Here is a 26,834-nt window from a genome sequence, read left to right as displayed (position 1 = left end):
CCGCTCTCGCCGGGCCAGTCTCTGCCTCTATATCAATCAAGGTCTTTTGCACTTCACCCAACCTTGAAGAAACGTCCTCCCTGTCCTGGTCAATCTGCGCCTTTTCGTCACCAAGGAGACCTTCTTTAGCAGAAGCTTTTTCAAGCTCTTCGAGTTTGAGGTTGAGTTCTCGTTCTTCCGTGACGTACTTGTGTCGCCAGACGTCCGCTTGAAGCACAGAATCGAGTGCGGTCGTTGCATCACCAGCGATTTCTTGTTCAACGTACAGGACGGAGATGTGGGTAGGAATAGGGACTTCTCGAAGGGCGAGGTGGCGCAGAAGAGTGGATTTACCGATACCGTTTCGACCGATGAGACCGTATCGACGACCGTGGGCCATGGAGAGGGTAGCACCGGATCTTTTTTACATGTTAGCACTTGCCCCAAAAAGATTGTAAAAGTCAAGTAACTAGAAGGACGCACAAGATTCGGTTGCTGCCGAATGACACATCGATGTTCAAAAGATGGATATCCTTCGACTTGCCCTTGGCAGCACCGCTCAAATCCAACGGGTTCACCTGCATGAACATCTCCTCATAACTCTGTTGCTGCCTCTGCATATCGATAAGCTTGGAACCCTGGTAAAGGTTATCCTTCTTCGCCCGCTTCTCAATCTTGGCCTTGAGCTTAGCTTCTGCTTTAGCCAGCTTGTTGAGATCGACTCGAGAAGCTTGACCTTTGGTGTTGGATTCCAAATCGACTTTACCGGACATGGCGATAGTAGCAGACATGGCTTGAGAACGCATGTGAATAGTCTTGTCGAGCTTGGTGGCGGTGGTAGATTTTCGAACACGCTTGGTGGATTGGGATTCGAGATACTCGAGGAGCCGGTTCATGCTGCATTTTCTCCCATTAAATCATTCCTGATCAGTAGGAAATGAGATGAAACGTACAATTCATCAAGAACCTTCCCATTGTCCTCGCTGGAGGGTCCACCGCCAAGCATACCCTTGATCATATCCACAATGTCCTCGACTTCTTCATCTTCGTCATCGATAAGACCGGTGATATACGAAACAACGACTTCGTCGGTACGAGGAAAGGTCCTCCTCTGTCGTATTTTTCATTAGAACTGCTCGCCATATTATCCGCAAGGTTCACTCACAATGTCAGAGGCGATTCTAGCCATTTTGTTGATTGTCAGGAATGCGTAGAGGTAATTAGTCCTGTTGGAATCCTCTGTTGAATTCAGCGAATATGCATCTCGATTTTGGACATATAAAGATTATCAGGCTCACCGGGATGGGGGAAAGACGGAGAGTCAAAGATGTCCGTGAAAATAATATGATGAGGTGGAGGATCCACGCGGATTTGAGATAACCAACAACAAATAAACGATGGGAGGGACGACGAACGAACGTATAGACGATGATCATTTTAATATCTTGCTTTCTCTTTTTAGGCCTATTGGGTAATCCAGCTGTGGAGGGTGTCCATGGCGTATGCTTTGGCTTGATCAGAATCCAATGAATACTAGTTGGTATGCGATTTATGACATGTCAGCGCATCTATAGGGTGTCGGTTATCAGAGAGTATATCTTGCAATAACGTGGTGCCTAATGGTCCTCCCGGCGAGCGGTCGTCGTCGGCGTCTACTTATTATGATGAATGACGTTTCGATTCGTGCTTCCACCCCCGTCTTCTTTCCCAGCTTTTGGCTCCGTCCGTCATGTAATTTCCCGTCCATATCTTTTTCCAAATCCATGCCGCCCCATATATATACATAATGGCCCTCAAGATCCCCAACAAGCCAGCTGAAATCCTCACGCCCTTCCCACGACCAGACCCTTCCCCCGAAGGTCTCAAGATCCTCCGCCAGATTTGTCGTAAAGCCGTTGAATCTGATGAGGTCTACTCTGTGACTTTCTCCGATCTTCTCTGTCCAGAAGGCAAGAATCATCTGTTCACTCTCAAACCTTACTTTTGGGAGGTAGAACCTGGGAAATGGGGTTAGTGTGTGTTTGAGATGAAAGTGGTCGTAGCTAATCTGAGATGTAGAGAAGCGGGATGGAAAGCGGAACCCTTGTGTGATACATTGGTAAATGATATTTGTCAACTACTGACTATAGAACAGATTGTGATAAGCCTGGGGGACAAAAACAGCTAGAAACTGCTGCTGTCACGATTCATAACCTTGCCCTTGGTGCCGCCTACTTGCCCGAGTTCAGGGATGGGTGCGCTAAGCGGCTGGAGCGGGTTCTGAGCGTCTTCTTCATTGACCCAGAGACAAGGTGAGTGGTGATAGGTCGGTATCAATGTCATGGGGGTATTGAGGCTGATTAAGCCTTACAGAATGGTTCCCGAAGTATGGTATGCTCAGTGCAACCCAGGTAACAAGCCGTTGAAGGGAGATTATGCGTTCGAGATCGCTGTGAGTATTCTGAAACTACCTTCGGCGCGTTGAAATATAACTGATATCTATTGTTAGCTTCGAAACATCATCCTGGTTGACCAAGGAATGCGCTTGGCAGCCTCTTTTCTGAACAAGAGAACCGTCGATACCTTGACCAATTGGATTGCAACTCAAGCAAAGTGGATCAGAGATTCCGATCAAGGCGCTGCTGCTCGAAAGTACGAGGATAACAAGAGGATATGGCTTGAGGCCATTGTAAGTACCTTTCCCATTGATCGTACGGAACAAGGCAGACAAAGGCGTACAGACTGCCTCGCACCTTTCCTTCATCTCTCCACCAGAGGGCAATTCCTATGCCATTTCCTTCTTCCAGACCTATGCCCCCTCCCATCCCCCTAAAAAGTTCTTCGAACACGAACTCCAACGTACCCGTCCTAGGCACTACACCCTCTTCGCCCTCGAGCCGCTCTTCATCCTTGCCGAACTTACCCTTCCCTCCTCTCGTAGGCTGGACAGGTATATAGCCCAGTACCTCCGTAGTCTGCTCGAGTTTGCGAAGCAAGTAGCTCCAGGAGAGATTGAGAGACCCCTTGAGGAGCAAGGCAGATATGAAGGGCGGTGGCAGTGGTATGAGCGGATGTTGGCGGATTGGACGGGTCAGGGGCAAAGGGGCGGGGAGGAGCCAGACGGGAGAGCCTGGGAAGGAGGGTTCACCCAGAGGATGAGGATGATTTGGGGGTTCATCTGAATATTTGGGTTGTAGACTTAAAAAAAGAAGTATTTTTGTAGCTTTAGTACTTGCCTGTCTTGTAACTCATACTCATGTGAAACATGATGAATGGGTTACGCATACGGTTGTTCTAAATTTCGAGACTTTTTACATGCTTCTAAAGAACCTTGAATATATTCTTGACAACAATAAACTTAACTTCAAAGACCTAATGCAAAAAACCAGACTGCCTCCATCGCTTCGCCCAAAGAGCCACCAACTCCGGTCCAACCTTCTTTACCTCATCTCTCATTGTCTCAGACTCCTTCTCCGTTCTATCTACCTTGAACTCAACTGTTGGTTTCTCGTCCTTTTTCCCGATCCTATTCTGATAGAATCCAAGCAGCTTGTACGTCGGGTTTACCGCCACATCGGGGTTGGATTTCGCGAGACGGTCGAGCCATTCAGCACGCGAAACAGTGTCGAACTTGAGGCCACCAGCCGACAAGCCAGAGAGAATGTCGGACCATGAAGCAAAGTACGGGTTGAGGACGTGGTAAACCGCAGCAGAAGATGGGGTAAAGGAGGTAGAAGTGGAAGTGACGATCTCGGAAATTGTTGCTGCTGCGTGGTTGACTGGGAGCCAGGACGGTTTCTGAGTGGTATGTGAGCAACCGGTAGGTGATTCAGTAATGTGGAACGTACCTCGTCAAGCATGGGGAGAGATTGGATGACGTCAATTGACTTGAACATTAAAGGCCATGCTTCTGTTTCATTCCATACGCCACTACGCTCCATTAAAATATGTTTTTCGACAAAGAGGGGAATAAACTTACTTCTCGGTATCACCAACTAGCTGACCGATCCTCAGAACACCGCACCTCGCTTTTGTCTCTTTGCCGGCCTTCTCCATGATCTTTTCCACTACCCATTTACTTCTCCCATACCCTAATGCGTTCGCAGTCTCAGGACTTTCGGGGAAATCTTCCTCTACCACAGGCTCTGTCAAACCCTGTCTTGTACCGACAGAAGAAGAAAAGAAGAACCCGGGCTTGACAGCCTTGGGAGACTTGAGGGTCAGGTTGAGAAGGTTGGTGGCACCTCCTATGTGTTCGTTGTAAGAGTCAATAGAGAGTACGAAGTTAACAGGCCAAGCGTTGTGAATGACAGCAGTAGATTCTTGGCGAAGACCTTCGTACTCCTCAGCAGAGAGACCGAGGTCAGGTCGGTTGACGTCCGCAGCATAAGAGACAATCTTCGATTCACCTTCCGGGGTCAACATGCGTAGTCGTTGGGAGAGAGATTCTTGTACACGAAGAAGGGAGTCTTGGTGAGACTTGGCACGAGACAAACAAATGACTCTGCTAACGTCTGGTCGACGGACAAGCTGATCGAGAATATGAGCCCCGAGGGAGCCGGTGGCACCGGTGAGGACGATGACATGGCTGGAGTGGCCGTTGGAAGTAACGTCGGCGGCAACAGCTGAGGAATCTTCCTTTATGAGTTGGGAAGTGTAACGCTCAACCATCTCCCACATGGTCTTGTAATCCTTCTCAGGTCCATTCTGCCCGGCTTTGCCAGTCTTGATCTCAAGCAAATAGTCGGCCAGTTGGGAGATAGAGGGGTATTCATAAACAATGTTCTGCCCAATCTTGGCATCACCGAGCTCGAGAGACTTGCTGATTACATTACGAACGCGGGTAGCTTGGAGGGAATCGACGCCGTATGAGAAAAGGTCGGTAGAGGGGGAAAGATCAGGACCGGCTTTGTCGCCCAAAGCTTTAAGGATAGTGCCGGTAAGGAAGGATTCCATCTCGGGCTTCGAAGAGATGTCTCGCTTGGGCTCGCCAGTACCTCGTTCAAAACGCTCGTAAATGGCATCGATGATAGAGCTGAACTTCTTGTAACACGCTGGCCTGAGAATAGACATCTTGGTAGCCTTTATACTGTTATCAGCGAAGTGGCTCTGGAGTTGATGGGAATAAACGTACAACAGGGATCTCAGTACCGTACGGCAAGATATCAACCATCTCTGGGAGGATACGAGAGTGGCTAGGAGCATTAGAGTTGGCATCGGCGATGACGGGCCAAACAGCCTCAATGTACTTCTTCTTGTCTTTGCTGAGTTCGGCACCTTGCTCAGAAGGCAAAATGAGGGCTCCAGTCTGGGGACGACCATCTCCAAAGACGATGCATTCTTGTACGAGGGGAGAATTTCCTCGCTGCAGAACTTATTAGCTGCCGTGTCCTGATGGAAAAGGAGCCACAGATGACTTACAATGGCAAGCTCAATAGGAACAGGGTTGGTCTTTTCACCCAAAGTTTGAGTAAGGGTATCGTCCAATCTTCCGATATACTTGAACCACGTCTTGTTTTGAGGGTGCCTCAAAACCAGATCCTTGGTACAATAGGCACCATCTTCCCTGTTACTCATAATCTTTGCAGGCCATCCATCCTTCACAACTGCCTCAAAAGTATCTGAGCCTTGAGGGATAAGCTCGAGGTAGTCGGCAATGGGGCCTTCGGCTCGAAGCCAATTCCATCCCTTGTCCGAGTCAAATTCGCGACGAGAGGTCATGAGAGCACCCGTTTCTACAGTTGATCTTAGCTAATGTTATACTTTGCAAAAGGGAATCCCAACTCACCAGTGGTACCATAGAAAGAAATCAAATTGACTCCAGCCTTCACCAACCTATCTCCAAGATCATCGGGAACAGCGGCACCCGCAAAGGACACCGCCTCGAAATTGGCGAGAGTTTGAACTCCTTCATCAGTCTCACCCAAAAGCTTCAGGACATATGGCACAGCGAAGTGCTGGACGGGAGGAGTTGGAGAGCTTCGAATGATACGGCAGATATTGGCAGAAGTGAGGGGGAGGTTAGGGGGCATAAGGGTAAATGTCTTGCCGTGGTACATACATCGAAAACTACTCATTGTTAGCTACGAGCGGCAGCGTATGAGGGTTTTGTAAAGCTTACACAGAGTAATGCCCGAATCCATGGAATAAAGGCAAAGCGGAAAAGCCTGTCTTCGGTAATGACTGAGCCGCATTGGCAATGAGGCCGTAGTGAGTGATAAATACTGGTTTAGGGAAACCTGTAGAGCCGGAAGAGTGGAGGACAACACAAGTACGCTTACTCTCTTGCTGAGGAGTAAGCCTAGGTGGATAAGGGGCGATTTTGGACTCTCGAGCTCCCTCAGGGCCCCAGAGAGGATATCGTGTTTCGGGAATGGTCTAGAAACAGGTAAGTGACATTTATCAATTAAAATGACAAGAACTGACTCTGATCTCAATTCCTTCTTGAGCCAAAAGCTTCTGGGCATCCTTGGCTGTCTCCTCAAACTTGGGACCGTAGATGAGGGAAGCGCTTTTGGTCACCTTGCATAAATGAGCGACTGCGGCAGTTGAGTTGTTTACAGAGAGTAATAAGGAGGCCAAGCCGAGTTTTGCGAGCGCGATTTCCAACAGAGTCTCATCAATTGCCGTGGAGGTGAGGACAGCAACGATACGTTCTGGCGGAACCTCGCTTGGTCCACATTGAGGCTGAATGTTAAGTGCAGCGTAATGAGCCGCTAACCGATCCACCGCCTTGGAAAAATCAGAATATCTGCCGTGCTGTCAGCATTAGAGAAGAGGCAGACGACTAATACCTACGTGAGTGTCATAAGTTTTTCCCCATATTCTGAAGCGCCAGTATGGATGGCTGCATCATTGGCTTGGGTCTCTGTTAAGCGTTAGCGTTTTGCCAGCTACTGTCTGCGAAAAACTGACCAGCTCTAATAGATATGAGCTCGGTAACGGATTGAGCGACAAAAGTTGGGACTGGCATAGTGGATGCTGGGACTGGCTTGATTGTTGAGTTGAATATTGGAAGACAAGAGATGACATATCAAACTGCAGAAGATGTTTAAGTGTTATATATAAAGAAAGCTGAAGAGGAGTCCTCCCAACATTTACCGAATGGATACCGGACCGGTATCCACCACCACTCCTCAAGAAAAGCCGAAAACAAATGATGTGGAATAAATCTTATCGTATCAGCAGTTATCTCGTGCCATCATCACTCAGGGTTAAAACCTTCCATCGTCATAACCTTTTACTTGTTCTTCTGTTCACAGAGCGGGCCGTATGGGCCGTACGAAACATCCACTGTCAACGCACACAGGTATGTATTCTCTTAGGGTTTGATTATCGATGTTATAATCGACAAGTCCAACAGGATCCACCTCTTGCTCAATTCGTCGACTGTGGAAAGAGTTCAAATAAAGTCGCCCACAACGATAACTTCACTTGAGGTGGATACCTCTACAAGTGGGTCTTGTCCAAGGTGGAGATGGATATGCCGTTACGTTCGATCCACCTCAATCCACTTTTTCCCCCTGAGCAGCAATTGCCGCCATGCGCCGCGAATCACAACCCTCGATCGCGCTCTCACGTGGCCCTTCTCGAAAGATCCTCGAAAGCCGAAAGGGAATCGGCAAGTAATTATAGCATCATTACTACAGAAGGCAACGGCCCGAAGTGCAAAGAACGGAGAAGAACAACTTAAATTCCAAACCCCGGCTCAACCTTCTTTCGTTACCCAGTCGCGAATGTTACGCCTGCGTTTTGCAATCCGATCACTCAGCATTTCAGGCGTGCCTTATTTTATTGCCTACTTCTCCGTCATTTGGGACCTTCGGTAACGTACGCTATCCACTGGAATTGAGCTTCATCTCTCCGGCGGCCCGCCAATGTGCCCCACTTGAACCCCGCGCCGGGTATGAGCCCCACGGGCACTTATCGACATTAGCGTGGTTCAACTCTGAGATCATATCTTATGCCCTCAAAAAATGACATGTGGACCGCCTAGGCAAGTGCTGACAGCCGTTCAGTTATTATTATTATGTACCTGAATGCCTACGGGATACAGGATACAGCTTTTGCAAGGTATATAAAGAAGAGCTCCCATGTTTGTTAACTTTTCATGCCTACAAAACAGATTATCATGCCTTCAGGAAACGCTACAGATTTTGTACCTGCGCACTTAGACCCGGCCGCCGATCTCAAGGATCTCGAAGCCAACAAAGGGGAGACGGAGCATGTTGAACATGCCTCTGTCAAGAATGAAGAGGGCGACCTCGGCTTCGCTATCAGCGAGGACAACAGTAAGCCCCGTAAAGGTCTGAGAAGGCTTCTGCGACGCAATCCTTCCGCCGAATTCCTTCGAGAAGTGGCAGAGGCCAACGAACATGAACTTGACCCTGTTGAAGTGAAGAAAGTAAGCTTTCGAGTAATCCTTCCATCGACTTGTATCTGACACCGATCAGGTTGAGAGAAAGCTTTTCTGGCTCTTTGTCCCTGCTCTTGCTGTCGATTATGCCTTTTATTATATAGACAAGACCACAGTACGTCCCTATTCCGATGATCAACCAATATTTGCTTACCGTGTATTAGTTGTCCTATGCTGCGGTACATCGGTTTCACGCCTTATCATGTATGACGGTTATACTGACGTACCATATAGCTTTTCGGTCTGAAGGAAGACTTGAAGTTGCATGGTACTGACTACTCAAATCTTTCCTCAATCTTCTATGTTGGCTGGATCATCTGGGCTATCCCCGGCAACCTTCTAATGGGAAAGTTTCCTCTGGCCAAGTATCTAGCTATCAACGTAAGTTTAGTCACATTTCATCTGTCACAATAGCCTATGCTGACATCCCTTGGCATAAAGATTTTCTTATGGGGTATTTTCCTCATGGCTCAAGGTGCTTCACAAAATTATGGTGACATGGTTGGACTTCGTTTCGTCTCTGGAATGTTCGAGGCTGTTGCCGATCCTTGCTTTGGTAAGCTCTCTGTCTACAACCCACTGACGAATGATTGACGTCCTTTGGAAGTCGCTCTTACCGGCATGTGGTTTACCCGTAAACAACAGCCCACTATCATTGGCTACTGGTACAGCTTCAACGGTGTCGGTATTGCCTTTGGCGGTTTGATCGGATACGGCATCGGACATATCAAAAGTTCACTTGCCTCTTGGAGATATGAGTTCATCATCATCGGGTAAGTCGCTCAAATCAACGTCATAATCTCTTGCGTTTGGCCCCTTCTGACCTGAATGACAGAGCTGCCTGCTCCCTGTGGGCCATTTTCATGGGAATCGTGCTCCCAGACGCGCCACACACCGCCAAATGGTTGACACGGCGGGAGCAGATCATTGTTGTGTCGCGGAAAAGACATGATTACCACAACGTCGACCGACGCCAGTTCAAACTTGATCAAGTCTTGGAGACGTTTAAAGACCCAAAGACCTATCTTTACTTTCTGCTAGGCACATTTGCCAACATTCCAAATGGAGGTTCGCAATGTTTTGATTACGAAGCCAAGGACACGGACTAATTATTATCCGTAGCTACCAGCAATTTTGGCACTCTTGTCATCAAAGGCTTGAATTTCACGTAAGTGTTCTTTGAATATTTGAGGCTTCCTAAGACCAAAACGGTCTGGAATCGACGAGGGAGACATTTTCCAATGATCTCTTTAGCTCCAGGTCAATCTGCTTGACCATTGGCGGAGCTCTTTACAGTCTTCCAAAAAATGGGTTCTCGTCAGCCGAAGGATCTCAACTGACTACTCGTATAGCACGATGCAGACCACGCTTTTGCAGATTCCTTACGGCGCCTTTATCGCTTTCATGATTTATATGGCCATTTATGTCAATCATAAGACTCATCGCTTCAACGTTCGAACACTCCTCATGGCATGTGTCACGGTCTTGACTGTGGTCGGATTTGCCATGATGGCGTTCACCAAACCAACTGCATCTCGTCTCATTGGCTACTACTTCACTGGCTCTTCCAATGCTGTTTTCGTCCTCGCCTTGTCATTGGTATCGGGTAATGTAGGAGGAGTCACGAAGCGGGTACTTGCTTCGGCGTCTATTTTCTTAGGTGTGGCTTTAGGAAACATTGTTGGCCCGTGAGTTTTCCACACCTTATCGGGCTCTTCTGTTCTGTGAAACTGCGAATACTAACATTGGGCCTCAAGCTATTCGTTCTTGGACTCGGAGGCGCCTACTTATCACACCGGTATCATTGTCTGCATGTGCAGCCGTGCGGCAGAGATCGTCGTGATCCTTGCTCTCAGACTGTGCTTTGTCATTCCAAACAATCGTAGAGATAAGAAGTTTGCTGAAGGGGATGAGAGGTACGACCCGAACGTCCAGGTCTTTGAGGATATGACGGACAAGCAAAACTTGCACTTCCGTTACGTCGGTAAGTTTCGTTGTCTTGGGCAGATTTAGGCACCGTTACTTTTAATAGAAACTAACCGTTGGTGTAGCCTAATATCATTCACTGACACTTTCTGGGATATTGAAGATGATGATTACTGGTCAAATATCAAGGGATTCCTCTGTGGGCTTGGTCATACGAAGAGAGACCGTGTGTTCTAATGTAAACGAAGAAGCATTGAGAAGAAAATTGGCTTCATCTTGTAGATTTATGTAACTGTACCATTAAACTGAGTTCCTGTAACGGTACCCCTGTCCTCGGAGAGGCCGGAAAGTACCTGATGTTACTTTGTTTGTTTTAACCACGGTTTAGTCCAGTCGGGGAACTTAGAGGTTCGTAAGCTAGCGAAGTCTGCGAAGGTTTCGGGAGTGGTCTTCTTGGAAAGGCAGTCAAAGAAGGAAGAAGGATATGAAGGTTATCTTTCATTTCGTCTATCCGAAGAGCTCTTTATATATCTTTTCCTTAGTTGTACAGCTAACCAATTCCGCTTCCGCCTCGAGCACCCTTTTCCTCTTCTTCCTTCCGTCTCCGATCCTCTGAGGGCCTCTTCTGCTCCGCTCTCCTCGCTCTTTCTCTCGCTCTTCCTCTCTTCTCCCTCTTCTCTCCGGCTAATCTTTACCACCCCAGTTTCTCCGTTCTTTCCGTCTCTCGTCTTCCTCACTTCTTCTGTTAATCCTCTTCTCTTCTCCGTTCCTTACAGTTCCAAAGAACATCACATTCCAATATTTGGGATGGGTATGCGGTATGAAGCACAACACTGTATCTTCTAGATATTCTAACGATATCATAATAATGCTTTCATTTGATTGTGGGTTGTGTGGTCCCTCTGAGACGATGATCTTGCCTTGAGATTTTTTTGTGATGACGATGAAACCACCAATGAAAGGAAAGGAGAGGAGAGAATTCAACAACACATGTAAGATATATCACCGTTGTAGCAGTCGATATGAGACTGTGATGGGAATCAAACACTAACTCAGGTTGTGAGTTCACTTTTAAGAAATGATTCTCGATTTTCGCCGTCGTCACATGGGGGCCATTAAAATAAAAACGAAGCATGCAGCCAGGAAGATCGGACATATCCATATCCTGTTGTAAGGTGTCTATAGGTGCATGAAGAAAAGAAAGAGACTATCGTAGAATCTAAAAGAAAGTAGTCACGCAACTCCGATCCCACCATGCCACAAACGATCTCTCCCAGAACTCCGTACCTCAGGCTCCCATCTTCTCGCTCATTCAACATATCCGACGATCGACTATGTTGCGCTTGGAACTTCAATGCCATCTATTTGTATATAGAGCAGTAAGCTAGCAATTAAGACACCAGAGAAGCAAAATCAGCACACTTTGTCTTGTTCGCTATGAGCAGACGAACAACATGTGTTGATTCAAAGGGAAGTTGAGAGTATCGGGGTCGCTTTTTATACCCCCGACATGCTTGCTTGTCCTAGCCATGATGATTGAGTCGAAGAGCCACATTTTCCTCGTCATATAAGTTAGCCGATGACAGGATCTGGAAAAAGTTCTGTCGTATGTTTGATACATTTATATGCTTGGCATCAATAGCGTGCTAGTGTATCTAGCGTGACATCCCATTAAACCAGATATGAACATATTATTTTTGTTAGCAGAAAACGGATACGAAACTCACATAACCAGCCACCGTTCCGTAAACAGTGTTATTATCAGAGCAGAGCAGGAGCAGGTAAAAACCTTGACTTAAAATCAGCAGGCTCATGATAAGCAACGCTCGAAGAGGAGCACGGCCCTGGGCAACTAGGCACAGAGCGTCATTGTAATAGATCCAGTAGTAGGGTGTTTGTCACTGGTTGCCTCCTCGAGGCCCCAACCAAGGTGCGTATCAATAAGGCCATGCTGGAGAAATGAGTGCCTGCGACTCATTGTGAGCATGGGTGTTCAGGGGATACCTGCTCGGGGGCATTGGTATGAGTTGTTGAAGATGGGAAAGAGAAATAAAAAAAAAAACGAAAGAGAAGAAATCCTTGTTTGGAGCACAAGCCTGAGTGCATGAGCCAGTCTTTGACTCATTTTTTTGGACATTTCGATAGCACGAACCACTATGCCAAAGCCCTTGAATGCCACAGTCCTAAATAAGAGGCCGGCGAAGCGCCGCTTTGCTGCAAAATAATAGGCGGTAGTGGTGCTTAGTGCAGCACAATATAAAATGCGTGTGCATGTACTTGTATTTCTTAAGTTGAAGAATCAGACTTAACAGACCTGTTGGGTCGATAAATACACGCTTGCACGAAATACGTTAGTAGTGCAATGATCTGCTGACCTTGCTGACTTGTTGCCTGCTGTTCGTTACCCGTTTTCCTGAACGACAGCAGTAGAAATTATAGACGCCGGTCTGCGTGTACTTAGACAGGCCACCAACGCGCCTTTTTGTCTGATCTCGGACGCAGCCAGATTCACACGGCCCGACAGAGCCAATCACATGCAGTACAAAGCGATGATTCTTTTATCTCGGACTGCCCCGGAACTCGGCAAATTGTGCACCTTTTCCCGACTGACATGATTGTTTTTAGGGAAAAAGGCTGTCATCAGTTATATCATGCTCTTTTCGACGCAATTAATGGATTGCAATCTCTTTGTTAGGTGGTTTTGAAAGCTGGCTTCAAGTGCATGGATGGTAATGGCTTTCTATCCCTGTCAACCGACCTACGAAAGAGTTTGGATTGAGGAGGCAGTCCCAGCCCAAAAAGATTCTGCTCGCCCTTTTAAGATTTGGGTCACCCAAATTTCATCTATCATTTCAGGGCCGAAATCATAATATACTCAGAATCATCGGCGGCTTTTTCACTAATTCTCGTCTTCGATACTGCGTATGATGCTCAGTTCCCTACCACAATAATCATTTTGGCGCTGTGTCATACCTATGTCCTCGCGCTCGATATTTGGCGCGATGTTCTGCAACCTATGATATTCTTCTCAAATCCGGCGATAAGGATCAAGATAATGATTTCAAGACTCGACTATATTAATAGGAACGACTAGTGAGTGATAAGCAGCATATCTACCCGCCTTTCTCCAGTCTTGCCACTTTCGACAGCTGTCACCCATCTGGTCGTCATACACCATGTCAACCAACTTGGGGATAAACCACAATTCCAACCAATACCTAGACGACGAGAAAGATCTTGTTCTCGAGAAGAAGGAGTCTGATCTTCACGGTACCCACATCGCTGAGGTCCACTACTACACTACTAAAAATGGTGTTCGCATCACCGTTGGAGACACTCCTAAGGAGGTGAAAGCTGTCGCCGTCGAGGTCGATGATGTCAACGAGCCTTGTGAGACCTTCCGGGCCTATGTCATTGGCACTATCTTAGCTGCCGTTGGTACTGGTGAGTAGTTCGTTCAGACATGGCCATTTTCTTCGCTAACTATCGGTATCTAGGTCTCAACGTCTGGTTTGGCGCTCGCCAACCGGGTATTTACATCTCTCCCTTTATCATTCAGCTCATCTCCCACCCTCTGGGTCTTATCCTTTCCAAAATCCTGCCAACAAGACGATTCACATTGTTTGGTCAAGAATGGTCCCTCAATCCCGGTCCTTGGACAATTAAAGAGCACGCTATTATTACCATGATGTCCACTGTCTCTCTTCCCACCGCCACCGCTCTTGACGTCGTTGTTGCCGTCCGTCAGCCCACATTCTTCAATGACAGTGAGATGGGGAATTCGCAGGGCTTTCGCTGGTTGGTCGTGCTTTCGACACAGTTCCTGGGTCTTTCTCTTGCTGGACTCGCCAGGGAGTACCTTGTGTACCCTTCAGATATGACTTTCCCCTTGAACCTCGCCAAGCTGTCTCTCTTCAACGCTCTCCATCGACGAAAGGTGGACGAAAATGGCATGGTCCAGGTCGCTGAGCATCACCTTCACGAAGATGAGAATGAAAAGGATCCCCCAGTCCATGGGTGGAAAATTTCCATGTTCAAGTTCTGCCTTATCGCTACCGCTGGTTCATTCATCTGGTTCTTCTTCACTGCTTTCATTTTCCCTGCCTTGACCTACTTCAACTGGCCTACCTGGATTGCGCCAGATAACAAGAAGCTGGCTATTGTCATGGGCTCTATCACTGGCCTTGTAAGTGCAAGGAAACCAGTTGCAGAGTTTTGCTGATGCGAGCTTTAGGGTTTGAACCCGATTCCCACTTTCGATTGGACTGTGAGTTATATGCGTAATGATTCAAAGCAACCTCTAATTATCTTGTAGTATATCTCCGGTGCGGGTCTTACCCCCCTGATTACTCCGTGGTGGGCCACACTGCAAACTTTCAGTGAGTACCTATCTACTACAATCAATAATGAGCGCTAACTATGAGTTAGTTGGATGTACGATTGGTTTCTTTGCTATCTTGGGCATTTACTGGTCGAACGTCTGGTATTCGGCGTACTTAGTTCCCAATTCCAACCAAGCTTTCGACCGCTTCGGTGCCATTTACAACATCACTGGCGTTCTCTCTGCCGATAAAACTCTCGATGTGGAGGCCTATCGGCAATATTCGCCTATGTATTTCGGTGCTGGTTACAATATTGTCATTGCTGGATTCTTCGCCAGTTATTCGGCTATTCTTGTATATGCTGCTCTCGAGCATGGTTCTCAAATCAAAGTAGGTCATTTTCCTGCAGCACCTGAACATAATACTGACAACCGGCAGAACGGATTGGCTACTGCATACGGGAAAACCGTCTCTTTCGTCAGGAGGTCTTCTGCTCCTGAAGAAAGTCACAACCGCCCCGAGTACGACATCCATTACGCCATCATGCACAAATACAAGGAAGTTCCTCAATGGGCCTTTATTCTTGTTCTTGTTTTCAGTCTTGTCACTGGCATTATTATGGTCGAAGTGTACAAGACAACCATGCCTGTATGGGGTATCTTTGTTTGCTTGGCCCTTGCCTTCATCTTTTTGATTCCTGCCGGTATCATTCAAGCTTTGAGCAACATGCAGGTACGTAAGCAGTCACTTGTCCGTAACCGAAAAGTTAACAGTCGTATAGATTACCCTTGTTATTCTCGCCGAAATCATCCCTGGTGTCGCCATCCCTGGAAGACCATATGCCAACATGATCTTCAAACTTTACGGATGGGTTGCTCTCGTCATGGCCTTACTCTATGTTCAAGACCAGAAGCTGGCTCATTATCTTCATATTGCTCCTCGGGCGACCTTCCGAGTTCAGATGTGGGGTGTCCTTGTCAGCAGCATTGTCTCCGTTGGTGTCTTGACTTGGCAATTCAATGCTATCCCAGATATGTGTGAAATTGGCCAGAAAGACTTGATGACCTGCCCTTACTACGTGAGATTATACTCTCAATATCTTTCTCCGTGCGCTGATTGAATCTTAGACCACTTTTTACTCCTCTGCTCTTATGTTTGGTGTCGTTGGACCTGAGAGGATGTATGGTGCGAACGGTCTCTACAAGTGGACCATGTTTGCGTTCTTAGCAGGCGCTATTGCTACTTTCGCTGCTTGGCTTGTTAAGCGAAAGTGGCCTAACAAGTACACAAAGTGTAAGTTTTTTGTACTTCCTCTTGTTGAATTAACTAACCGGAATACGCGGCAGCTGTCAATATCCCCGTCGTTATCACTGGATTGCTGTACTATGCCCCTTACAATTGGTCTTTCGTGTGGTCTGGAGTCCCTCTTGCGTGGTTCTTCATGTCTTACGTCTACAACAGATATTCAAGCTGGTGGTCAAAGTATTGTTATGTCCTTTCGATTGGCCTTACAGTTGGTGCGGCGCTCAGTGGCGTTGTTCAGTTCTTCTGTATCACGTATCCTGGAGGTGCCATGCCTAGCTGGTGGGGAAACACTGCCTATGCGAGTGGCTGCGATGGTCTCGGTTGCCCTCTTCTTGAGATGCCTGAGCAAGGGTACTTTGGTCCTGGGGTGAGTTGTTCCCTCTATGAGAAGTAATTTCCGGCTAACAGCCTTGACCTAAAGCCCGGCGAGTTCTCATAAGGCCTTTCAATTGCCACAGTTTTCCATTTAATAATGTCGATTTGTCTATTATCTGTTTGATTTAGAGGGTGTTTGAGTGTCTTAAGCTGTGATTGCCGGCGAGCAGGTTTTTTTTTTTCATAGTTGTTCTTTGGTGTTATGATCGATGAGTTGTAAAATGGTGCAATGTTACGGTGGTTCAATGCAATTTTAATCAGTAGTAATACTCCACGCAATGCTGTTGCAGAGTATGTAGTAGCGAGGAGGTAGCTTTTACGACGGACGCTTGTTGACAGCTACTGAGACGAAAATAGCATCACTGTCTCATGCGCTACTCGATACCCAAAGTCCGTTCTTCTGGAACATTGGTCACATCGATGAAATCTTGATTGACAGTTCTATCGACACCAGATTAGTTTATCGCTACTTATTTGCTCGTTTTCGACGCTAATGATTGTCATAATTGAAAAGATGGAAACGCCAACAACGGCGAATGCTCACCTATTCTTCGTAATTAATAATATAATTAATGTCCTCGTCCTCAGGTCAGCTCAGCTGATTTCTCCAATTCCGAAAAGAGACGGGGTTCGGGTGTTCCTATCTCCGGCGGAAGTCCCTGGTGAACGACACCTGAGATATCCCTGAGGTACCATCAAAAGAGAAAAGCGCGAGGCCCCGGGAATTATGCCTGCTTGTGGATTCTCTTGTTCTCCGCCGTTTACTCACAAGTCGCAGGTCCCGCATGACATGATCGTCGCGGCATCGGTCGCCGGTTCTCTTCTCCATGTTCACGACTCGTGGGATACCAAATTGACGGCGAAACTATCCTGTATCAATTACTTCAACAACTCCCCTTCGATCAGCTGTTGTTCGAATAGACTGTACGAGTACTGCACACTCCGCCGCCTGAGTTCCAAACGCGCCACAGTCCTTATCTATCACCAATAGAGGGTACCAATGATGAGTGTGAGTAGCGTATCCTTTATCTGACATTCGAAAAACCCTCAATTTCCTATCTACCATTGCTGCAAGCTAACCTTGTCTCTCGTAGCAAATCGAAATGTCCCCCCCTGCCGATGAGCAACAGCTTCTGGGACATACTTCCAGCAAAAGAGGCAAAACGGGGTGTATCACGTGTCGCCTACGAAAGAAAGTGTGTTTTTCCTCCGCGCATTTGTCAAGCCATCCATCACTAACAAATGGTCTCTGTAAAGAGATGTGACGAGACCAAGCCCTTGTGTGCCACTTGCAACAGACTAGGGATTGAATGTATGGGATACGGCATCAAACGTCCCGACTGGCTCAGGCAGAAGGAGAACGCTCGTAAAGCTAAGCAAGAAATGTGAGTATCACTTGCATTTGGATTATGGGAGGCGTTGCAGTATTTGATAGACAACGACTAATATACGAAACTACAGCAAAGCGACCGTCATGTCAAAACGTTTCAAGCGAGCCAAGACGGCGGAATCGACGGTTGTCGATGACAAGAATAGCTCATACGACCAAAGAGTGGGGTCACATGACAGCGAAAGATCTGGATCTCTGAGCACCAAGGAGACGGTTCTGGAAGACGTTCCGCTTCCTTTTGAGATGGGTAGAAAAGACAGACGAAAGCAACCGGTCAATCCACGCAAGGGACCAGAGGCGCCTGAAGACAGTGATGGGCGAGAAGGTCAAGTGCACTCCATGGGTGAAGACAACTTCTCTCAGTGGGCGGCTGCAAACCAAGAGCTCTCAGAATACTATACTGGGGAATCACATACCTTCCAATCCTCGGCCAGCGTACTTGATACTCTGGATCCAGCCGTGTTGATGACCAATGACTCCAACGAAAACATTCTTCAGCCCTTCTCTGATCCTTCAGGACCGTCCTTACCGCTCGTTTTTACGAGCACTGCAATACCTGCCAACGAGGGTATGGATGAGCTCTGGTCGACTATCTTCGGGTCGGTTGATCCGGCCTTCTGGGGTACAAACTCGCCTCAAACTACCGCCGTTCCCAAGAGCCCTGAAAGTCTATCGTCCTACCTTATGATCCCCACTCCAACCGCTGGCCTTTCGCCTGGTAATTCTGACAGGATGAGATACCTTCATCACTATCTCAACGTCGTCCTTCCTCTTCAATATCGCATGCTTAACATCTCCATCTCCATGAGCGACTTTGTAGCACCTCTAGCTCTCTCATTCTCGGAAGTTTTCGACAGTGTTTCATCATTAGCGGCGCTTCACATGGTCTCTCAACGGACCAAGAAACGTGTGGATATAACCACTGCGGATTACACTGCGAGACTATCTGTGATTCACGATGCATTAGAACGCGATCCTAGTGGTAGCGCTACTATAGAGGAATTCAGCGATGACGACGCTAAAATAGCTGTGTCGGCGCACCAAAAGGCCGTTGAACGCCTGCGTTTCCTCTCGCCTCAGGATCTCACTGCTGAGGATGTCATTGTTTCAGCTTTATTCGCCATCTCCTATCATCTTTTCTCTGGCGGCACATCGAAGCAATTGAAGGAGATGATTTTGATCAATCAAAGATGTTTGTCAGCTGCCTTGTCGTCTTCACCCGAATTTTCTGAAGGTCATCAGTCACGGTATGTGGCAAACGCATAAATTATCCGATTATTATAAGCTAACCATCCCTATAGTGTACCTTTTCCGGCAGACAGTCCGTGGTCTCGATATCGTCCCTTGATCGAACACATGATCTGGATTGACGTTATTGCATCCGTTTCTAATGGAAAGGGGTCTAGATTACTACCGACCTATCGCCGGATACTGAAGCATCTGCCAACCGACTCAAATATGGGGATGAACAGACCTTTCCTGCAGATGGACAAAATTATGGGTTGTGATAGTACTACAGTAGGTTCAAGCTCTTAAGTAACAAAGAATTAGAGAGGAGCTAACCTTCGCACAGTTACTTGCCATTGCCGAAATCGTCGCTTTATCCGAATGGAAAGAGAAGGCTCAACATGCTGGATGCTTATCGTACATAGAGCTGATAAATCGCTCATCAGCAATCCAGAAACTATTGGATGAAAGAGCATGGAGAGAGTGTCATTTGGATCAACCTTCGCTTTCCTCCAGTGAGCGAGAGGATACAAACGATAGCATGCGTCGGATCATGACCGATATATTCTTCGGGTCAGCGAGAGTGTTGTTAGCCTGCGTCATCAATGGTCCATTCCCTAGAGGTGAGCTCTATTTACTATGCAAGGAAGGTCGACATTGACATTCAGTAATAGTCCCAGAAATTGCTCAAGGAGTTCAAGATACCCTTGAGGCTCTTAACCGACTTGACATTGAACATCCAGACGCAGACATTCACCGAGCTCTAGTACTCCCAATTACCATCGCCGGCTGCCACTGTCACACCCCACAGCAACAAGCATTCTTCAAGTCGTGCTTTGAGCGGTTAAGCGTAGAGGCTAGGGCGTTTGGTAACACAGGTCCTGCGCTCGAGCTTATGGAGGAAGTGTGGAAGAGGCGAGCGACTAAGGAATCTGATGAAGCGGTTTGTTGGAGGGAGACTATGACAAGTTTAGGTTGGGAGAATGGTATCCTGTTGATCTAACACGGTCTTTCGATGTTATCTGTCATATTATGTTTGTACTACGTATTATTCTCATGCTTCTTGTCGGCGCCTTATCGTTGTGCAACTGTGATAATGTCTTGAAAATAAAAGGACCGTCGTATGCATATGCTACTGTGGTTGTCCTGCCATGATACGTCAACAGGATAAGGCGCCTCCTTGCGTCATTTTGTCCTTATGCTCAATGACTGAAGACCAGCAGGTGTGCGGTACCCTTTCACATGTAGCAGTGCGGTCGGGGTATTATCAAACAACCTTCTTCTTGACTATAAGTCGCTTATTACGACCTCCTCTTCTCGTCGTCGTCTTAATATGGATCTTCTTGCCAGCAGCCATTGGAAGTTCCTTTTCTTATCATTCATTACCAGGTTCGGCAATTCTGCATTCTGCATCATACTTACCCTGCAACAGCCGGGCGCCTTTTTGTTATGCGTTTTTATTTGGCGTTGGCGTTCGGGGTCGGTTTCAGCCGCTGTTGGACGCCGGAGGAGGATTCCCCCACCCAGCAGCCTCCACCCTCCACCCTGTTGACGCGAAGTCCGAGAGCTTTCTAATCTTAGTCTGGCTCTTTATATTTTTGGAGGCGCGCGTCAAACACTTCTTATCCACTCATACTAACGAGTCCATTTGCCCATAAAGCCATGTTCAAAAATGTCAAGTGTTATCTCTGATTCAAGCACCTTCCGTCAGAGTGTTTAAAGCAATCTACCAACGCCTTGAATACCACTATCCATAATTCGGCAAGATGAGCGGTCAACAAGCAAGTCACTCTTTCAGCACAGACAAGACGGGCCATGGCACTCTTAAGAACGTCCATGCGTCTGATTTTACAATCAGCCCCGGACAGTGGAAGAAAAATGTTAACTTTTCACCATACCCAGTTCCTCCTCAACATGGGGGCATTACTGAAATTATCCACGGAATTGAAATCGAGGACCCATGGCGAGCTCTTGAAGACCCCGATTCCGAGGTGACAAAGAAGTTCGTCAAGGAACAAAATGATGTGAGTGCTTTCAATGTAAGGAAGGACTCTACCTGACCAGCAAACACAGTTCTCTGTTCCCAGACTTACCAACCACCCCCTTCGAAAAGAGCTCGAAGCCGCCGTTGAGCAATGTTACAATCATGAACGTATGACCAGTCCCGAACTTCAGGGCGATGGATACTATTATTGGAAGTTTAACCCTGGTACCTCTCCTCGGGACGTCATCGTTCGATCGAAGGATCTCAAACGCGACTTTGGGAAGGCTCCTGGCGGGAGTGGTCCCGAAATTTTCTATGACTTGAACAAGGAGGAGAATATCTCTCTTTATGCCCATAGCTTTAGTCCTAGCGGGAAACTCTGGTGTGCTGTTCTGCAGTATGCAGGGTAAGCGAAATAAATATGTGAAGGAAGGCTATTGCTTACCAGTTATGTAGGAGTGACTGGCAAAGGATTCGAGTCATCGACACCGAGAGCAAAGCTGTCCTGGAAAAGGACTTGGGAGGATCGAAGTTCACTTTCGGCGTTACTTGGGTAGGCGAGAAGGTGAATGCTTTTGATGTTCCTCTCTTCGTTAACTGACATGGATTACAGGGTTTTATTTACAAGCGGTCAATCGACTACGATGCCACTAGTGACGGTTACGACGGTATCGACGGCTCCTTCGGCATGTTCTACCACGCAGTCGGCCAACATCAGTCCACCGATGTTATCGTTTGGAGTCCCCCGCCTGGAGAGTTTCAATTCATTGGTAAAGCCAAGGTCGTTGCCGTTGATGAGAAGGAGGAGAACAACAAAAGGGCATTCTTGGCTCTCGACATCTACAAGAATACCAGTCCTGAGACTGAGCTGCTGCTGGTCGAGTTGCCCGGCGGCACTGCAGGCCCTGCTGGCGTTCTTCTTCCAGAACTGGTTACCAAGGAGATGAAGTGGGTATCCAGAGGTTTTACTGGAGAAACTCATTGTGAGTATCGAATTCGATTATATTACTTCCATTGTTAATGAAAGGTAGATATTGGTTCGTCCAGTGCCGAACGTCACTTCTTCACTTCTTTTACGGACGGCGTCTCTACCGGCCGTATCATTGCCTTCGACTCCGCCGACTGGGATGCCACAGACATCGACAGCCCCTTACCTATGCAAGAGATTGTACCCGCGGATCCCGAAGGCCACCAACTTCAAAGCGCCTACTTCATCGGCGACCGACTGCTCGCTCTCATCTACCTCAAACACGCTTGCGCCTCTGTTGTCTTCATTGACGCTCGGACGGGCAAGCCTCTGGGTTCTGCCGATGCCCAAGGTACCCATGGTAACGTTGCTGCCGACCCAGAGACTCAAGTGCCCGTTCCAGAGGAAGAGGTCCAGCACGCAAAGGAAGGGCAAGTCGTCATTCCAGAGCACGGTGCTATCACCAGCATTTCTTGCCGACCTGACGCCAACGACTTTTACTTTACCGTTGACACCTGGGTTGCGCCTTCATACGTACTCAAGGGTGAGCTCATCAAGAACAAGGCTGGTCGGTACGAGGTAGACATTAGTAGTGTCAACTCTTCTGAGACCGCTGCTCAAGAGACGTTGGTTTGTTCTCAAGTATTCTATACCTCACATGACGGTACCAGGATTCCCATGTTCATCTGTCACCCTCATGACCTTGACCTCACACGCCCTCATCCTCTGCTTCTCCATGCTTATGGGGGCTTCTGCTCGCCTCTTATTCCCCACTTTGACCCAATGTTTGCCGTTTTCATGCGTAATCTCCGAGGAGTGTAAGCTTCATTTCTTCGCCCGACAGACTAATTCCGCTGACTCCTTTCAGGGTTGCCATCGCTGGTATTCGAGGAGGTGGTGAATACGGCAAGGCGTGGCATGAAGCTGCTATCGGTATCAAGCGCTCTGTCGGCTGGGATGACTTTGCTGCCGCCGCTCGATATGTTCAGTCTCGAGGACTTACCACCCCTTCTCTCACCGCAATCTACGGTAGCTCCAACGGTGGTCTCCTTGTTTCTGCTGCCACTGTTCGAAACCCAGAGCTTTACTCTGTCGTGTTTGCTGATGTGGCTATCACAGACTTGATCAGATACCACAAATTTGTGAGTGTCATGTTTCGCTTTCTGTTTGACTTTCTCGCTTATGCCTACAACCTCATTTGCAGACACTCGGACGAATGTGGATGACTGAATATGGCTCCCCAGAAGAACCTGAAACCCTCGCGGTTCTTCGCGCTAATTCCCCTCTTCACAATATCAGCCGCGATCCTTCTGTCCAATATCCTGCTATGCTCCTCACCACCGGTGACCATGATACACGAGTGGTACCCGGTCATTCGCTCAAGCTACTTGCAGAGCTGCAGAGTGAGTTACTTCTCAATCAAGCCATGATAACTACTGACATGTATAAACTAGCTCTCAAGGCTAAGAACCACGGGGCAATGTGAGATTTATAGTATTGATGCTAGAAACTTTTTGCTGATCACTTGTTCTAGCCTTGGTCGAGTGTACATAAACGCAGGGCACGAACGTACGTCTACCATATAATTGATCCATTCCAGCCACTGATATTAGACCGTTGCAGAATCAACAAAGTCAACCGAGAAGAAAGTTGAGGAGGCGGTTGACCGTTTGGTATTTGCACTTGACAACATCAAGATTTGATGTGATATCTTGAAGACATTTCCGGGACTTTCGATGGTTATCTTGAAACAAATCTAGTGTATTTTTATGTAAAAATGTCGTCTCTCTTAAATGAATACATATCGGACCACATGTTGAACTGTACATGGTCATGGGAGTCACTTGCAATGCCTTCAGCCGGATAAATCTACAGTTTCACATTCCGCTAACGTCGTACCAGAGCGGGTGAACTGATAAGGTGTTCCCTACTTCTTCACAACTTCAAGGATTTCGATAGCGCTTTGAAGATATTCTTCATCGATTTCCTTACTGTGGTCGTATCATCAACCGAATAACTCCCCTACAGCCGATCAGAACCAATGCTTCAACTAGACTTCACACCCCATGGCGCCTCCCTTGGGTGATGGAGCTGCGGGATGCGCCATGCCCTTCAGCATCTAGACAAAGCCTTGATTGTGGCTCCTTCACCTATGTAGCCCGGGAAGCTTCTCTGGTACAGATGGCGACCAGCAAATTCCATCGCAGACTACAAATTAAAAAACGAACAAAGGAGCGGATGATGATAATCGTTGAGTCGAGTATCTGAAGATTAGATACTGAGTATGCAGTTACTTATCCTGCCGACGAAAAGCCAGGGGTAGAGATGCTCGCAATGGCTGACGATGTTTTTGGCGACTTCTTTCGGGAGGTTTTCAAAGTTGTACAAAAATCCTAATGGTTCCACTATCGTCGTGTTCTCGAAGACGGAAGGCTGATTGTCGTCCGCGTTTTTTGAGCGTCTTTATGAATAGGCAATAGTGATAGAGAGGTCTTATGTGATAGGGATTGAAGATAATCGTCTGGTTCGGCAGCTTTGACTAACATCCTTCGAGGTTCAAAAGTCCGTATTCAAAAGCAAGTATAGCATAGAAAAGCAATAAATGTACCAAAGAGTCACGGTGTGCAAATAATCATAGTGGACGTATCAAAGCCGCGAGTGCTCCAGGCACTAGATCATCGTGGGAATATTACAATCTACTGCATCGGCCCAGACGATTGCGAGCAAAGAAAGTTCGCTTCGTTGCTCCTCTTTCATTTTCGTCTTTTCTCTCCATTTATCCAAGCTAACTCGATTATTCCATTCAATCCTGCATACCACAGCTTCCTCACAGGTCGAGTATAACACCTTCTCGGTACTGAACGCTCGGGCAGAGAGAATCCCTGCAGTTGTCTGCTGCAGCATTACCTATAAATCAACATCTTTTGTACATCAGCAATCTTATAATCGGACAGTATAACTTGAACACGCTGAAGTAAATTGCCCAAGATGATGTGTATCAAGCATATGTTGGTATATGTTCTTGTATTCCCCCTATCTGTGAGTGATTAATTGCTCCATAACGTCCATAGTGTCCATAGCGTCCGCGCAAAGGCACCTGTTTGAACGTGGTGTTGACATTCTAATTTTTCACCAAAGGCATCACCTCCTATATTCCTTGCATGTCTTGGTATAGCAGTACTGCTTCGTATCAAGCCTTGTGGATACTGTCTTACTTTGGTATGTCGCTCTCATATAAAGTTACTGCTGCGATGCTAATGAGAAGCACTCTCTACAGGCTACGATCCTCTTCCTCTCCTCATCGCCCAACTCGCCCTTCCTCAAACATTCTTCTCCGTCATTGCAGAGCAACCAAATCCAACCACTTTCTTCCCTCCCTCTAGACGCCCCAGTCCCAAATCGAACATGGCTCACCCTCAACGCGGGCCAGATCTGGGATCCCTGTCTCGTCGGTTACAGAGAAATGAGCAAGGCTTTAGAGATGGAAAGGAATACTACCTCTGTAGCTGGGCACGGTGGAAGACAGGGGAGGAGGTTGGGTGGGATATGGCAGGAAGGATCTCGAGCTGTGAAGGAGTATGTGCTTGCCGTTCGCGAAGGTCTGCGGAAGGGACAGCGGCCGGCGTTGGTGGAGAAGGTTTATCAACCTAAAAAAACTCTGGTGCGACTTGTTTCCAGACGGGAAGGATTAGTGGAAAAGAGCGAGGAAAGGAGGTATCTGCCAGCATTTTATGTGGACTGGAGGTACAAGGGAATTGGATTTGTGCTTGATTTCGGGTTGAAACGTTCGGAAGAAGGGTTGAAATGGGAGATTGAAGAGATGCTGGGCAGAGCGTGGGATAGGGAGGAGCTCAAGTCAATGGAGAAGAAGAACGATTGGGGAGGAGTCAGTGGAGAAACGGTAGATGCGATTGAGAGGAGTTCAACACAAGCGGAGGAGACGGTGGTTGCGTCGGAGAAGGTGGAAGCGGAGACTAAGCAAAGTCGCTGGCGCAAGATCCCTCTTGTTGGCAGTTGGTAGGATTAGCCTGGTGCAGATAGAGGACGAATAGATAGATTGACATCCATCATTATTTCTGCATCATGATGTTGTACTGTGGGCGCTTCCAAGGACTAACATTGCTGGATACGTACGATCGAAGCTACTGATAAAGGAACGTCAATAATCCCTGCAGTAGTGTGTAAGTCGGCGCCAGCCACCGGGAGAACGACGATTAATTAGTGCGCCCCGCCGGAATGTGGGGACATAAGTGGGACGCTAATTAGCTCTGCGGCAAGAGATGGTTGTGTGTGGGATGACGTCTTTGGTTACGGGGCCCTCTGGAGACAGCGGAGCATTACCTAATCAGGCAATAAACGGCTGTCAGACAAGCACCCCGGCCCCACTCGTCATTCTTCTGCTATGTATACCGCTGTCTCCTCTGCCTTCTCCTCCACATTCCTACAGCTGCTGGGAGCACAGACCTCGCCTCTTCCCCACATCCCCTGCTCGACACCACGGTGAGTCCGTCTTCCATCCATCTCCTGTCCTCCGTTCCCCCTTTCAGGAACAACTCCGCTCTTCAATACCGCATTGGGAAGTCATTTACCCTGGCTCCCGTATACGAATACCTGTTGTGTCCTGCATCCTGCATCCCCAATTCCTCCTCTTCTCTATCATCTCTTCCTCCCCTTCTTCTTTTCCTCCCATCTACCGCTTCGCAAAACATCGGGAAAATCCAGCTTGTCTCAGCCAGTGGAAGACCGCCTTTGGCTCAGGTCCGTATTGTGTTGTGCCCCGTTACTACCGTTGGGTGAAGGGACGCCCTCTACTCCGCTCTCTCTCCCGTCTCCTCTCTTCCATCTCATCCTTCCTCTGAAAGCAGCCGCTGACTCTCTTCCATCCAGAGCGTAAAGAAAAGTAATCCTCTCCAACCAATTAACTACTGCCCATCTATATATCCTCCCACAACTCTACCTCATTC

The 26,834-nt window shown here is 47.6% G+C and overlaps 8 protein-coding genes across 8 annotated transcripts in view; 6 read left to right on the top strand and 2 right to left on the bottom strand.

Moving 5' to 3' along the window:
- The window catches only part of CNBJ2990 (hypothetical protein), a gene marked incomplete at both ends in the record, with an annotated part of 2,593 nt that extends 1,425 nt beyond the window's left edge, over positions 1–1,168 (bottom strand). Inside the window, 4 exons of the mRNA XM_767930.1 lie at positions 1–398; positions 463–876; positions 933–1,090; positions 1,145–1,168. The exon at positions 1–398 is cut by the window's left edge and continues 119 nt beyond it. Coding sequence (XP_773023.1) covers positions 1–398; positions 463–876; positions 933–1,090; positions 1,145–1,168 — 994 coding nt within the window. The remainder of the gene's footprint in view (positions 399–462; positions 877–932; positions 1,091–1,144) is intronic.
- A 597-nt stretch (positions 1,169–1,765) lies between these two features.
- On the top strand, positions 1,766–3,140 carry CNBJ2980 (hypothetical protein; the record flags this gene model as incomplete). Its single annotated transcript, XM_767929.1, has 5 exons — positions 1,766–1,988; positions 2,114–2,270; positions 2,332–2,410; positions 2,468–2,647; positions 2,700–3,140. 5 exons carry the CDS (start codon positions 1,766–1,768, stop codon positions 3,138–3,140), a joined length of 1,080 nt encoding a protein of 359 aa, XP_773022.1.
- A 190-nt stretch (positions 3,141–3,330) lies between these two features.
- CNBJ2970 (hypothetical protein) lies at positions 3,331–6,931 on the bottom strand (the record flags this gene model as incomplete). Its single annotated transcript, XM_767928.1, has 10 exons — positions 3,331–3,756; positions 3,807–3,888; positions 3,938–5,040; positions 5,093–5,323; positions 5,380–5,693; positions 5,747–6,027; positions 6,080–6,336; positions 6,385–6,709; positions 6,757–6,826; positions 6,874–6,931. 10 exons carry the CDS (start codon positions 6,929–6,931, stop codon positions 3,331–3,333), a joined length of 3,147 nt encoding a protein of 1,048 aa, XP_773021.1.
- A 1,158-nt stretch (positions 6,932–8,089) lies between these two features.
- CNBJ2960 (hypothetical protein) lies at positions 8,090–10,430 on the top strand (the record flags this gene model as incomplete). The annotated part of the gene is made up of 10 exons (XM_767927.1): positions 8,090–8,362; positions 8,412–8,489; positions 8,609–8,755; positions 8,816–8,930; positions 8,982–9,147; positions 9,210–9,442; positions 9,497–9,542; positions 9,727–10,062; positions 10,132–10,358; positions 10,426–10,430. The coding sequence occupies 10 exons, from the start codon at positions 8,090–8,092 to the stop codon at positions 10,428–10,430; spliced, it is 1,626 nt and encodes a 541-aa protein (XP_773020.1).
- Positions 10,431–13,476: 3,046 nt separating this feature from the next.
- On the top strand, positions 13,477–16,366 carry CNBJ2950 (hypothetical protein; the record flags this gene model as incomplete). The annotated part of the gene is made up of 10 exons (XM_767926.1): positions 13,477–13,744; positions 13,798–14,486; positions 14,535–14,567; positions 14,616–14,679; positions 14,729–15,012; positions 15,061–15,354; positions 15,404–15,700; positions 15,750–15,915; positions 15,969–16,294; positions 16,349–16,366. 10 exons carry the CDS (start codon positions 13,477–13,479, stop codon positions 16,364–16,366), a joined length of 2,439 nt encoding a protein of 812 aa, XP_773019.1.
- A 1,250-nt stretch (positions 16,367–17,616) lies between these two features.
- Positions 17,617–19,922, top strand: CNBJ2940 (hypothetical protein; the record flags this gene model as incomplete). The annotated part of the gene is made up of 5 exons (XM_767925.1): positions 17,617–17,687; positions 17,764–18,939; positions 18,994–19,210; positions 19,266–19,542; positions 19,594–19,922. The coding sequence occupies 5 exons, from the start codon at positions 17,617–17,619 to the stop codon at positions 19,920–19,922; spliced, it is 2,070 nt and encodes a 689-aa protein (XP_773018.1).
- Positions 19,923–20,685: 763 nt separating this feature from the next.
- Positions 20,686–23,573, top strand: CNBJ2930 (hypothetical protein; the record flags this gene model as incomplete). Its single annotated transcript, XM_767924.1, has 10 exons — positions 20,686–20,943; positions 20,993–21,309; positions 21,360–21,456; positions 21,517–21,886; positions 21,935–22,688; positions 22,739–23,012; positions 23,075–23,273; positions 23,325–23,352; positions 23,405–23,439; positions 23,494–23,573. 10 exons carry the CDS (start codon positions 20,686–20,688, stop codon positions 23,571–23,573), a joined length of 2,412 nt encoding a protein of 803 aa, XP_773017.1.
- A 1,285-nt stretch (positions 23,574–24,858) lies between these two features.
- Positions 24,859–25,891, top strand: CNBJ2920 (hypothetical protein; the record flags this gene model as incomplete). Its single annotated transcript, XM_767923.1, has 3 exons — positions 24,859–24,909; positions 25,009–25,089; positions 25,148–25,891. The coding sequence occupies 3 exons, from the start codon at positions 24,859–24,861 to the stop codon at positions 25,889–25,891; spliced, it is 876 nt and encodes a 291-aa protein (XP_773016.1).
- Between the last annotated feature and the right edge of the window lie 943 nt (positions 25,892–26,834).

The sequence above is a fragment of the Cryptococcus neoformans genome, chromosome 10 (assembly GCF_000149385.1).
Source record: "Cryptococcus neoformans var. neoformans B-3501A chromosome 10, whole genome shotgun sequence".
NCBI lineage: Eukaryota > Fungi > Basidiomycota > Tremellomycetes > Tremellales > Cryptococcaceae > Cryptococcus > Cryptococcus deneoformans.
Note: the sequence above shows the minus strand (reverse complement) of the source record. Positions and strands in the feature narration are given on the sequence as shown.